The 14,852-nt window shown below is 41.1% G+C and overlaps 1 protein-coding gene across 1 annotated transcript in view; it reads right to left on the bottom strand.

Annotated features, from left to right (window-relative positions):
• Positions 1 to 11,373: 11,373 nt before the first annotated feature.
• The window catches only part of SGPP2 (sphingosine-1-phosphate phosphatase 2), a 71,282-nt gene continuing 67,803 nt past the window's right edge, over positions 11,374 to 14,852 (bottom strand). The window contains exon 5 of the mRNA XM_065411356.1: positions 11,374 to 11,916. Within this exon, the coding sequence (XP_065267428.1) occupies positions 11,374 to 11,916 (543 nt within the window). The remainder of the gene's footprint in view (positions 11,917 to 14,852) is intronic.

The raw sequence follows: 14,852 nt of genomic DNA, 5'->3' as shown, positions 1-14,852 counted from the left end.
CTAGAAAAACACGGTCTGGCTCCATGCGTAAATATGTTCCTTACATTACAATTAGGCTGGCATCTGCAGTGTAAGAATGTGGTAACTAGGGCTAGAATGTGCCATCAATGTGTTTACTCTCCCCCCCCCCCCCAAAAAAAAGTTGGGTAAAATCCCAGTGTATTACAAGAGAAATGTAATGGCAAAGCACATGATTAGTTTTCAAAATCAGAAATGTTCCACCGACAGAGCTTCATACTGTAACTGATTATGGCTGCATAACAGGAATCTCATTCTTTTCTTATTGCATGAAATAAGATAATTGATTAGCACAAATGTTGAACGAATGTGAGCAGAACTAAGGAATTGAGCTTTTATTCTGTACGGTTGTCATTTGCTTAGCAGTGGTTGGGGGAGGGAAATAAACTTTTTCATGAAAACCAGAGCTATTTTGTAAGCAAGACTTATACAATATCTCCTGCAATGCAGTAAGCAAAACCTTTGATCTCTTATCATTCTAAAGTCAAAGAAAAATCAAAGTTGGAATTATTTCGTGGTAGCAGTAAAGCCTTATCATTTTGAAGCTCCGCACTAACCAAATTGGAGAGAGAAACTTAAAAAAACAAAAAGTAGACTGACCTTTTTGCTTAGAGTCCAAAAATATTGATCAAAGGTTTCAGGGGATGGAGGCTATGATGTATGCCTGCAGAACTTGATACATTTCATGCTGCACTTGCATAGCCGTAGCAATGGATTTCACAACTCCTGCTGCAGCATATGAGAGTGGGCATTGATACAGTTGTTTTGCACTTCCTTACCCAGCCTTGTGCGTATGCTGTAATGACTGACCATCTGTGTTACCTTCCTTGTCTTGCCAAACCTTAAGGCCTCTCAGTGTGATTGTCATTTGCTCTGATCGCCTATTGGAACCTCTCAGTATGACACAAGTATTGCTGTTGATGTAGGTCAGTTTTTACAAGGGGGCACAACAGTTTTCTACTTTATGGCCTCCACTAGCTTGGAAAATGAGCCTGCCCCAAGCTGCAGCATTTCTCCAGATATCCATTCCCACATAGAACATCTGAGTCCGTAGACTTCTTGTGTTGCTTTGAAGCAAGCTCTCTACTCATATTCTAATAAACTTGACAATTGTTCACACTGCATTATAGCCAGTTCTAAAGTTGCCCGTTATGACTGTTACATATCTTGCACCAATACAATATATCCTTATTTCTACTGGGGGAGCCTGCCAGATCTAGTCCTGTAGGGGAAGGACAGTATAAATGTAAACAGCTGAGTGGTGGTGGACAAGAGTGTTACAAATGCCAACTAAATAACAAGGGAGATGTGTAGAAAATGGTGATGGTAAGGTCAACTGTCTTCCAAGATGTATTACTTCAAAGCACCCATGAATGGAACCATTCGATCTTTTTAATGGTAAATCTTTCATTATTCTTAACAGGTGGGAGACTGTGTATTAATATATTATGAAAAAATGCATTACAGCTACCCATCTGGAAATCCTATTGTCAGTGAGTTACAGTTACCATCAGATGGAAGTTTAGATTTTACTTCTCTGCATGACAAACATGAAATGAGAAGATATTACAAACGTAAGGCAACTGACTCTACCGCGCACAGAGTGAGAGAACTGCAGCTTGCAGTTTAAAGTCCCTCAGGGATTATCAAGCCTTTTCAGTTGAAAGGTATATTCTCTGTGATGCCTACACAACTATAACCAGGCAAGCTTTCAGTGTGGGAAACAAGCTTGAACACAGATGGTAAGTATTAAAAAACCCTTTTTATTAGTGGGTCATACGTGGGGATTAGAACCACAATAAGGCAGATTTGCATTTCAGCATAGCACAGGCATACTTCTGTATATTAAATATACTTCCATACACAAGATTTTTGGACACTATGTCCCAATTCTCCTTTGAGCTTACCCTCTATTGAATAATGGCCTGGTTAGGTTGTTACTCATCGTTGTGCTGCAGTGGTCTCTGTGGGAAGGGTTATGGGTCAAGTTTTTTCCCTCTGGCTTTATATCGCCTTGGCATCTGAGTGCCTCACAAGCAGTGATGTTATCCAATAATTCCTTGTGACAAAGGAAATTATACTTAAGTTACAGGGAGGGAAACAGAGGCACTAAGGAGCTGCTTTTCAGTGTTTCTGGCTCCCCACAACTGTATTTAACGTCGGTGGGAACTGCAGGTGCTCAATAACTGGAGGGTTCTAGTAAGTGATTTGCCCAAGGTCGTCTGAGAAGTCTGACATCTGGGAATTGAACCCAGATCTCTTGCAGTTCGTACTGTCCGTACTGCAAGAGTTTATACCTTTCTTGCATCAGCAGTAAGTCTCCAATCCATATACCCAGCTCCCTCTGCAAAAGATACTATATTTACTCTTAGCCACGGCATCCATTGCACTAACATAGCATTCATTGCCAAAGGAAACCACAGTGATGAGGCTTATTGCAGTAGATTATTTTTCTGCTGCCCTTTGCTTAAATACCTCTCTGACACCATTGGAACCCAATAACAAGGTGAAACTTTTGAACTGATGACTTTTAGAGAGGCTCAAAATTAGTTTGTCTCACTACTGATCCCAAACAATTATTGCTAGCATAGTCCACTGGTCATGGATAGAGCCTCCCTTCATTAGCTTTGAGCTCTGGCCATAAGTGGGGGCAAAACGGAGGGAAGGATCTTGAAGATTCTGTATTTTGTACAGGTGAGAGACAAAATGTGCTGAGGGTTGAAGGTACAGACTCGTCTATAGAGTAGAACTGGTCAAAATATGAGAAATGAAAAAGAATCGTTGAGTTTTTTGTTTCTTTTTCCAGATAACTGTTAGCAGGCTGACCCCTTTTATAACACATTTTAGAATTCAGTCAAGCAGCAGTAGTATCTAGGCAGCAAAATGATTAGAGAGCAAAGCTCAGCTTTTTGAGAATGAGATTTTAGTTTTCAGGAGGCCCTTGTCAAGGTTAAGGGGCCAGTGATGGGAACAAAAGAGAAGAGATGATGGGCCTTCTTGCTTCTTAGACAATTCAACCTCCTTGTAACATGGGTTCTGGGAAGGAGTGTCTGCAGAGAAATTGTCAGCCAAAATTAAAGCTGAGTTGTATTAGGAGATCACAGTCTGAGTAATGGAGGATTTACTATTGTCAACTGAGAGGCTTACCAATGGATCACAATATTTTACTGTTACCTTGGATTTCCAAGTGTTTAGACCAGTCTACTGTCTTTGGTCTAAGTAAATACCAATTATCCAGACTCTGGAGAGGAAGATGTTACATTTTATTCCTTCTCAATATATAATCCCCATACTGACCAGTACAGTGCATATTTCTTTACCAGTTAATAAAAAAAAAGAAGAAAAAAGAAACAGGCTCTAACCTTAAGACACTGACAGAATTTGATACTAGTGCGGAGTATGAAAGAGCTAGAAAAATAAAAACAAACCTCTGCACAGAGAAAGGGATAGCAACACTCCTCATGCATTCCCCTTATTGCTAACATTACTGTAACTACCGTATTCATCAGAATACCTGCACTTAACATTTCGTTTTCCTATCAGCTCTCATAATTCAGAGGCTCGGTGGCACTGTTTGCTAGGGTGGTGTCTGTATTTAATGTCTACTTGGAATGTTTTTCCCTAATCTATTATGAGGTCTGATTGACGTGCATTTATTTGTTTTTACAGGTTGAAGTGGGGTTGATGAACTGAGGGGCAGAGCAGGAGGTTGGGATTCCTGGGTCTTATTCCCACTAACCTGCTGGATGACCTTTGGAAGATGGCTCAGTTCAACCATCTGTAAAACAAGTATACAACTTACTGCTCTGATGTCTTGTGAGGTTTAATAGTTGAGTTCCTCTGAAATTTGCTCTATACAGTAAGTGGGAGGAACTAGAAATTATCTGATATATATTCCTCTACCCTAGTCTATGGTTACAATTACTATTTCTATTACAGATTGATGTCTAGATTAAGGCAACATCTCTCCTTGGGCAGTTTCTACTTTTGGACAGATGCCACTATTGTTTACAGTTTCAGTGATTCTTAGCTTTGCCGAGGGGCGCTAAACACGCACAGCAGGAAATCAGTGAGCCAGGCCCCAGGTTTCTACTTCACCTGAGAGACTGCTGTGCACATTACAGAGCTTCTTGTAAGCTGGCAACCTCCAACCTCCAGGCGTCATGTGACAGGAATCACCTCAGACTAGTTGTCCTCTGGGAAGGAACATCAATAAGGATGGGTAGGGGAGGAATTGGGGACCATCACAGCCCTGTATGTGGAGTGACAGCCAGCATAGCTAAGGCTGTGTGGTAGGGGATTTGTGTGTGTGTACACACACACATAGATATAAAGTGTCATTTTATGTGGTTGTTTTCTTCTCACTGTCAAACACAGCATGTGCTAACCCTCTCCCCTCCCCCCCACAGAAAATGTAGTTTGACAAAAGTACAATTAATTGAATTTTTGTGCAAACAAACTCTGTACATGCAAATCTCCACCGTCTTGTTATTCTCTCTTCCCCTTCTGGTTGTTTTGTGAAGCTCCCTCTAGTGTCTGTATATATTGCATGTCCTAGCTTCCTCCCTATTCAGAGAGCATAAGGCTTAGAACTAGAATGCAAAACAGAAATGTTGGTTCCGTTTCTTCCTTCCTCTTGCCCCCAAATCAGCAAGGGACTAGAATCGCCGTACCAAAAGAGAAGGTTGCTAATTTTGCATATAGGTGGTAGAGAGAGTGGGAGGTTTAGGTCCATAAAGTGAGTTTACCCTAGGGCAGGAGTTCTCAAACTGCGGGACGCAACCCCATTTTAATGGGGTTGCCGAGGCTGGCTTAGACTTGCTAGGGCCCAGGGCCGCAGTCTGAGCCCTACCGCCCAGGGCTGAAGCCAAAGCCTGAGGGCTTCAGCTCTGAGTGGCAGGGCTCAGGTTACAGGCCACCTGTCTGAGGCTGAAGCCCTTGGGCTTTGGCTTTGCCCTCCAACCCCACCCAGGGTGATGGGGCTCAGGTGGGCTCAGGCTTCTGTCCCCCCTCCTGGGTCATGTAGCAATTTTTGTTGTCAGAAGGGGGTCGCGATGCAATGAAGTTTGAGAACTCCTGCTCTAGGGAACTGACAACAGTAAAGTAAAAAGTGACAGCTAGTCAAACTCATGTAGTAGTTAGAATAGAGGGAACCATCATGCTGGACCAGACCAAAGTATAGGGTGGGAGGAAACCTTTTCCTAATGCCAGCTAGTGATCACCTTATGCCAAGATCTATTGGGATTTATAACCCATCTCCTAGCCTACCGTCTCCACAGAGGCCAGATTTTGTTTAATTTTTATATAGGGACCCACAAATAGTCAGCAGGTGTAGTTACACTATTAAATGTATATCAGAGATGAAAAACTGACAAGTCAACTGAAAATGAACTTCCTACTGTGCAAAATCCATTTACCATAATTGCACTTACTGCTGAAATGGTGCACAGGGAGAGAGTGCTCTCTGGTAGCATGGATAGAACCTTTACACATCAACACCTTAAACTGAACCTGGAAAAAACAGACGACAGCATACTCCATACGCAGACCACCCCTTAGTTGCAGCCAGCTGCTTTTTGCACTAGCTGAAATTTCTGAATAGGCCTCAGAGATAGCTCAGAGGCATTTCCAGTAATCCAAATACATTAAAAGTCATTTGTAGTTACTAATATTACTTAAAAGTCCAGGAGCAGTTGACTCCTAGATGGAAAATCAATAACTGGGAGATCTAGCCCCATCATCTCTGATAAATAACTCATCCTTTTTTAAATCTTGGTGACTCCTTCTCTTAATATGATAAATTCTGCGATTTATGGAACTTCATCTTGTAATTGCATATGCTCATTTAAAATCCGTGTGGCAACCCAGTGACTGTACAGAGCTACTTGAGGCAGTCATTACAAGCAATAGGAGTTCTAGTGCTCCCCTTCCTTATAAACCCATGGACGTCTGATTGGTGCCCTCCCATTTGTGATGTCACACAGGATGACAGCCACCACAAATATTTTGAAAATAACTTAGTAATCTTTAGCTGGCTGGGCAAGAATGACTGGCCACACTGGCACTACTTGTATAATCAAAGAAGCCAGCCTGTTATCTAAGCCTATGAGCGAACGCAACAGCTAGGAGAGAATTATTTTGGGACACAGTGTTGATGTAAAAATTGTACATACACACACACACATATATATATAGATATACACCAAACATAGAAACCTAACTTCCCCAAAATGAAGCTTGCACCGCTACAATTCTGGGTTCTCTGACTAGTGATCCCTTTATCGATACATTTGTGCAGAAGAATGGGCACAGTGAGGCAAGGAAAACATCATGTATATGTACACACAACATGTCTACACTGCAGTGGCACAGCTGCAGCTATGCTGCCCTAGTGCTGTATTGTAGACACTAGCAAGGGTGATGGAAGAATTCTAGACGGAGGGGTTAGATCACCTTAACTAGTTCACTCAGCGGTATGAATTTTTCACACTTCTGAGTGCTGCAGCTAGGGCAATCTAAATTTTAAATGTAGATTAGAGCTCCGAGGAAGCCAGGACATAGTTGGTGCTATTGTTATGAGCTAGGTTACACCTTAGTATGGGTTGAGTTAAAACTTCAATGAGACTGATGGGTAGGAACGCACCCTTCAATTAAGATAGTTGTAAGACCCATTTAAGGGGCTGACACCTAAAATAAGGCCTAATAGACTCTGCCAAGAAACTACCATCATTTGGGCTAAGGGTTTGATTGGGGATTGTGACCAGGAGGGGGGTGGGGGGAGAGAGAAGCACAGGCAAAAAGCAAGAAAGCAGGAGCCTCTGAGCACAGTGTGACCCTGGGAAAATCTAGAGCGAGAGCTTTTGGGTCTGTTGGCTAAAGAGGCTTGGAGCTGTAAGCTAAGAACCTGTTCCTTTTGTTCTCGGTTCCTCCTGCATTTGGAGAAGGTGGACTTTGTATATTCCTTGTAAATAAGACTGTATCAAATAGAATACCAGACTCTATCAATTTCTACTTCCAACTGGAATATCCAAAATTTGACTAGCTCAGGGATTGGCAACTTTTGGCACGCAGCTCGCCAGGGTAAGCACCCTGGCGGGCCGGGCCAGTTTGTTTACCTGCCGCATCCGCAGGTTCGGCCGATCGCGGCTCCCACTGGCCGCGGTTCGCAGCTCCAGGCCAATGGGGGTGGCAGGAAGCAGTGGCCAGCACATCTCTCGGCCCGCGCCGCTTCCCTCAGCCCTCATTGGCCTGGAGCGGAGAACTGCGGCCAGTGGGAGCCGCGATTGGCCGAACCTGCGGACGCAGCAGGTAAATAAACCGGCCCAGCCCGCCAGGGTGCTTACCCTGGCGAGCCGCATGCCAAAGGTTGCCGATCCCTGGACTAGCTGCTCTGGTTGAAGAGCGGCAACTCTATCTTTGGCGAGATTACCAGCAAGCAACAAAGCCACGTAGCACCATCGACAGAAGTAGTGTTTGCAGTGTGAACATTTGTTGAGCAAGAACTGGACCTTCTACGTAAGTCACCAGACAGTTATTAGACAATTTTTTTCCATCACAGACAACCAAATGTGGATCTGAATCAGTGACACAAGGTATTAAACTCAGGTATGTCTTAGGTCCGCCTGTGTTAGGAATCCTCTCCCACCTCTAGTGCCTGATATCCAATCACAGAGAAATAGCTGCATACTGACTACAGGGAGAGGTTCTAAAGAAGGCCTCACTTCACAGTAGATCACATATATTGCAGCAAGCCATGTGAAGTCATAACAGTGAGCATGTGTGTTAAACTGAGCAGGAGAGGGAGGGCTGGGAGGGTGCAGGATCCTTTCCAAAATTATTTTTAAATACAGAAATGAGAAGGTGTTTTTTACTATTTTGACCCAATCCTTTAAAAAAACAAAAATTTAGTACTTGGACTAATGGTTGCAATGTCTTACCAAGACCCTGGAAAATCAGTACCACACAACAGAGGCAGAATGTTTTCACCTGACTGTGCCCAACAGCTGCGCAGGAGAAGAGCACACGTAGCTTGAGGAAGAGAAGGGATTTACTTGAGGCTATTTGGAACCCTATTATGGACTTTTTAGGTAACACAGTTTATTGATCATGAGACATGTTTTTGTTTATTGCCACCATGTTCTTGGCTATAAATTCGCACTAACCTCATGCTGTTTTACACATGAGGGCTCATGCAGGGTTGATCGTGACTTGATACCACAAATGTAGAAGTGTTAAACCTCAATTATGCTAGGTTCTAAGTGGCATTTCAAATTGTTAGCTAGTGCTGTTTAATAAAAATAACTATACCTTTTTTCCAAATCTATACTGGTTATGCAGAGGGATTTTTCTAATCTCTGATGTTTAGGGCCACTATTAATCACTGCTTCTCCCGTAATTAAAGGTTTGCACACAGAATTAAAAAAACATTTAATTTCCTGTGGATAGCATATTTATGCTGTTTGGTAGGCTTTTAAAATTCTTCTTCCAATCTTTATTAACACCTTGGTGGGATAGTTGTAACTACAGAACATTGACATTAGTGACCATAACATGTCTACCATGGGAGTTTATAGGTTTACTGCAGATGGAGGTGGCAATGCATTGCGCAGGTAATGGATATTTCAAACGTCAAGCCATTCCCCTTCTATATCAACCAATTTCAAAGATTAATAAAGATGTGACAAGCTACAAAGTAAATAAAACCCACCAGCTTTTGGAAATAAATTTATTTTAAAGTTTGAAGCAAACCAGGTAAGACTTCTGCAAGAGAACAGTTTGTAGGGGTTGCATAAGTCACATGCAACTGAATGTTACAAAAAATAGAAATGTGCACATACTTTATAAATCCAAGCTTAGATGTATATTATAAAAGTTTGATAGCATAGAATAGCCACAGTTCAGAAAAACAATATTTTAACTAAAACTGTATGAAAGTCCCAGCTAAACTTAAGCCACTTTTTGAGTCTAGTTGACTTAGTGTTATGAGTTAAGGAATCTTCCACTTATTGTACCTCTTTTCTGCTTTAGTCCCTTTCACTATGACATGAAATAACACCTCTGCAGGGCTTCAGATCGTTTGCCTTCATGCAGCCCTATATTATAAAACACCTTTATTAGAAGGTGTTTTAAGGTATTTCTTGTGGTGTAGTGGTAAAGTGCAGCTTAATTTAGCTACAGTCTTCTATACATTTTGGTACTGAAGTGTTCATATTTACTAAACGGTTATTAAATTTTGGGTAGGCTGTGTGTGTGTACTTAGCGCTATATTTGAAATGTCAGCTTGTATCTCGTATTCTGGAGTGGTTGCTAACTTTTTCTAAAAGCAAGCATCTCTTCCAAATCTACTCAGTGGCAAGCAGGGCAAAGCCATACTGTCTGAATACATGAATCTAAAACTAGCCAACACTGGCAATTCACCCCATTTAACACTGCTCACAAATTAAACATTCATTTTACAGGGGAAGATGGTAGCCTTTGTAATGGCCTAGAAGCTCAAACCTACACAAATTTAAAAAAAGCAGTGGCCAATAGGAAAGAGCGATGGCTCTACTTCTTATAAATTATCTAAGAAAAAGGCCCTCCGGCCATGCTTTCAGCTATAAATGCAGCAGTATAATATGTAGATTGGCACATTCATAATATGGCAGGGGGGAGTGTAGGAGGAGTCACGGTCTAGCAGTATTACCCATTCGTTGTTTTTTTTAATTGAACCACACTCACAGCTGAACTTCTAGCAGCTTATTGGTGCAATTGCTAATGCTTTTTAGTGGCCTGGAAGTCACAGCAGCAGCAGCCACCCTTAACTATTAATGGTCAGGAACACGACTATTCTTGTGTACTAATGCAAGATGCATAGAAGACAAATCATAGTGGAGCTTATTAGCACCAGAAAATTATGGCCATTGTATCTATGTATTTTATGGTCACTTGACTATTAATACTCAGCACTTTCCATAATTCACTTCAAACTCTAATTAGTCCTCACAACATCCCTGTGAGGTGGGCAGAAATTATTCTTGCACTTTTAGGGATGGGGGAGCTGAGGCAAGGTGGATAAGTGGCTTTCCCAAGAGGGAATCCATGTCAGCTGGGATATTGATTCAGGAGCACGTGGCTCCCTGTTGTGTGCTCACTTCCCTAGTTGAAGCATAGCCAAGCAGAATTTTCAGTAATACTTCAGTCAGATTTTTGGTATGAAACACAAAAGAAAAAAGTTAGTTTTCTGAAGAATTCCGATAGGTAAAACAAGTCTGAACAAGGAAAGCTGTCTGTGTACTGAGAAGACAGATTACATCAAGTAGCAAGAACAAAAAATGTCATAAAATTTCAACATTTAACAATTAAGAGCAGTCACAAGGGAAACACACACAGGTAACCTTATCTAGGCTTATGGTTTCTGTGCATGTTAGTTCCCAAGGGCATCTATTCAGAGAGCTTGACATCTTAGTCAGCAGGACACTTCCACTGAATCCATGCCAGTTTTAAAGCACAGCTTCATGGCAGCATCAGGCCCTATGCCATTTCAAGCCATTCTCATTTTGTTTTTGGCTAACCACCCACTTAGCCAGGCTTACCTCTTTCTGATCACTTCTAATTTCCTGCTACCTTCCCTGTGGATTTGCCCCCCTCAGCAACTTCTTCCTTTGGCTGCCTAATTACCCGGGAGACCACAATATTGAGCATTGATAGGCTGGAGAGTGGAGCTTTAATACTAGGTTGGCAGCTTCTTCCCCACATGAGGCCTCCTCAACCCTGCTGCCCACACATGCACACTTTTTTATTCTTAGTAGTAGTATTTACACTAACCCCAATTCCTGACCACTGTGGAGCTCGTTCTGGCCCTGCAGCAGAATTGCTCTCTTGCATCTGCTACACCCTACATGGCATTCATAAAACAGAATCCCTTACTTGAAGTGTGGGAGGCCATCAGGGATTGCAGGATGCAGTGAGGGAAACCTACCATATCTCCAACCGTGTGAGCATCACCTTTGTGATGTTTCCAAAACGGAGGAGTGAAGTACTGAGGCTGAACCCTGAGTGACACAACACTGACACTGTAGCACATGCTAACTTTTTGGAAAGTAAACAAAAGCCATACAAACAGGAGTTCTTGGTTTTGTACTCATCATACTAACCACCTGGATCACAGATCTGTAGCTGTGGGTACAGACTAGCCAGTAATTTCTAATCTTAAATTATTTACATTCAGTGATTCCCTGGGATATTCAATAGGAGGTATTTTAGGCCAGTGCAGAAAGGCACAACACACTTTTTGGTCAAGTCTTTTCCTTTGTGTAAATTTTTTGCATCTCTAACATGGTTTTGCCATAAACTATTTCCAACAATGCATCGCACTCATATTAATCCTAATAAGTCATGCACTAATGGCACAAGCACAGTAGCACTGAAGCCAACAGAAGAATATGTTATAAATTTGTAGGGCACTTCTATTTCCAGTCGTCGTCTGGCTTCTAGATTGTTGACAGAAACCTGGTACCTAGAACACAACACACGGAGGGCCATGCCTTTGATGAAATAACGTGTGACCAAAAGAATAAAAACCCCTACTAAGAACTTTGCCAGCACCACCATCATCATCTCACTGATTAGAGGAAGGTTGAGGTGAAGACTTTCGTTGGGATAGTTTGGTGCTGCATATAGGTTATTTAACCAGAATCCTATGGTTGCTCCAGCTCCTGCTCCAAGGACAGTTGTTGTGTCTGCTCGAGTAGGGCTGTAATCCTCTAGTTTGGGATAGTTGTAACATAGGAGAAGGGGCACGACTATGGAAAGTATAGGGCAGAATGGACTAGTTAACATCAAGTGGTCTATGATATCCCATGCAGGATATGTGAGTGCAATTAACGCAGCTGAAATCAGAGTTCCACCAATCACATCCTGTAAACATGGGAATTAAAAAAAAAAACTTGTTAAAACATGGAAGTATAAACAGGTTATCAGACTACCAAACCAATTTTTCAGTTCAAAAGTGGGGAGTAAATTAGGCAGATGCAGTCTTTACATTTAAATTTATCTTTTTTTATTATTTAAATGTATACTCTAAGATTGAACACATTATGTTTTTTCCCCCCACAAATACAGTTAACTATGAAGTAAAGCATTAATGTAGTGAGAAACAATAGGAACATTAATAGCAACAAGTATCTTATTTTTTCAAATGAATATGTATCCTGTCCTTCCTCCTCCTCCCCCCACTCCAGTGCACTAATAATGAATTACTTGCCAAAAAGAGAGGTGTCAGAATGTTCAGCTAAAAATGTGATCTGAGTGGCCGCAATTCCCTCAGTGCTTCATAAGACTTTATATAGCAAAACAGACCTTTTATCCTGGCCACATAAAGATTCTACCTACCCAAATTCCCTCTGCAGTGTCAGTTGGCTAGTGTTTTTCACTTATTACCCAACGATAAACTGCAGCATTTCAGTACTGGCTGAAGTCAAAACTGACTTCCAAATTCATACCCTAAGTACTGAACTTGCTGTCTTAACCTGCCATCCTATATGTTTTTAATAGACATTTCTGGTCTCCACTGCGTAACAGGCCACAGTCTTAACTTCTGACAGTCAGCAATTATTTTCCGAAGAAGTGGGTTGTAGCCCACGAAAGCTTATGCTCTAATAAATTTGTTAGTCTCTAAGGTGCCACAAGTACTCCTGTTCTTTTTTCTGAGTTTACTTTCCGTTAATTACTATTTTTCAGTTACTCCATGATTTAACAACACTGCAACATTTAAGACATTGACATAACCCTGCAAAAGCCCATTGATTTGTACACTACTTTTTAAACAAGGGAGGTAGGAGAAGCGCTGTACAGGGCCAATCTACTCAGGGGGCAGAGCTTTGCGGGCCCTACATTCTAGAACACTGCTACAGGTGATCAGGATGAACCAGGTTGGCCACATTCAGTGCACATTTCAAGCCCCATTTCTTTAGATATGTTTTCCCACAATACTGAAGTGACAGTAAGTCAAAGAAACCTTTCCCTGAGCAAAGGAATGTATTGGCTAAAACAGTGTCCTTCTTTCAGGCTCAATTCATTGTTAAACTTAGTGTTTTGTAGCCAGAGTCTAGATCCTATGCTGATGAGTGGAAGTATAAACACAGATTAGATACGTAGATTTATGACAGACAAAACAAAGTATACAAGAAGGATCGGGGCCAATGTATTACTGCTATAACAAGAGTTCTTATGCATTGTTATTGCCTAAAGGAGCCTGTGCCCAGCCAAACTAGAGAAATGCATCATTTAAATATTTTACATTGTCTTATATCTCTGTAGTTGTTTCCCTGAGTAGGATAAGCAAGATTTTACCCCTTGTACACTTGTTTTTTGAGGGCCAGTTAACTTCTGATAATTAATTAAATGGGAGAAACTATTTGTATGACTTAGTTTCAGGGTCTCTATTAAAACAAGTTTAAACAGCAGATTTCTATTAATGCAAACCTTTCCCCACCCATAATCCCAAAGCTAATTTCATTCCATGGCAACAGGATTATGATTTCTTCGTTTGCACAAGCAGGAGAAAGGTTATATGGTTCCTTTAACAAAAGAAACTTCATATTATTAAAGTTGAGGGAGGAAACAACTGCATAGATATGAGATAATGTAAAATATTTAAATGATGCATTTCTCTAGTTTGGCTGGGCACAGACTCCTTTAGGCAATAACAATGCATAAGAACTCTTGTGATAGCAGTAATTGAAGTCTGGATTGTTAGTTAATTGCCTGAGGCAAGACCATGGAGGTTAAAGTCTAATTTATTAACTGAAATAAATAAGCTGCTTTGAGGACTTTTATAAAGCTGTTGTCAACAGTGATACTGGGAAAGGAGACACATGCTACCCTGTGACAAATGCTCTCACTGAAGTTTTGCAGCCTGCTGCAGGTAGGGAGGTCAAAAGCAATACAGAGACTGTTTTCCTCACAAACACAGTTCTATTATCATTATCTAGCTGACTCAGTGTGATATTGCAAAAGCTCTAGTCAAGTAAATACTAAAAATTCCCTTGTTTCACAAGATCATAACTTTCTGAAAAGTTCTTTACAATTGACAATTTCTATGCTTGGTCATCACCCATAGGTGAATTGTTTTTGAGCAAACTCCATTTAGAGTAATCAAGGCTGGATTTTTATTTTTATTTTTCAGAAATATTTTGTGACAAGCACGTAACTCAAAAATGGGTGAATGTTAGATGCTGAGAATTTTCATGTACTAGGTTCCAAGCAAATTTGAAATTTAAAAAAAAAGTAATTCAAAGAATCATTTTTGCATATGATCAGTACAAGTTTCCATTAAGGTTAGCATTACAATTACAAGAGAATGATGTAAATACATAATATTGATATTGCTTACCAAGATACAACTTGGTACTGCTGTTTTACTGTCAAGGATCCACAGTTCCATAAGTGTAAACTGTTCTTAATAAAGGGATTATTAACACTTAATATGCTAAGGCTCTACTTGATCTAGCAAAGAAGGTCCTGGCCTGGGAATCAAGAGGCCTGGGTTATATACTCAAGCTCTGACTTGCTGTGTGATTTTCCTCAATATCACTTCACCTCTTCATGCCTCTTTTCCCCCTCCCATCCTTTGTCTGTCTTGTGTATATAGGATGTAAGCTGTTTTGGGCAGGGACTGTCTCTCATGTTTGTAAAGTACCTAGCACAATGTGGCCCCAATTTCTGTTGCTCAAAATATAGAATCTGATACTGAAATCCCAGCGTTGTCTACTCTTGTAATTTTAGTCATCAGTCTTGCGACATTTAATGCGTTTCTAAAAGCTCCAGCTCCTGGAGTCTTGGGATTATTTTAG

Source organism: Emys orbicularis, chromosome 9 (genome assembly GCF_028017835.1).
Source record: "Emys orbicularis isolate rEmyOrb1 chromosome 9, rEmyOrb1.hap1, whole genome shotgun sequence".
NCBI lineage: Eukaryota > Metazoa > Chordata > Testudines > Emydidae > Emys > Emys orbicularis.
This window is presented reverse-complemented; position numbering and strand designations above follow the sequence as displayed.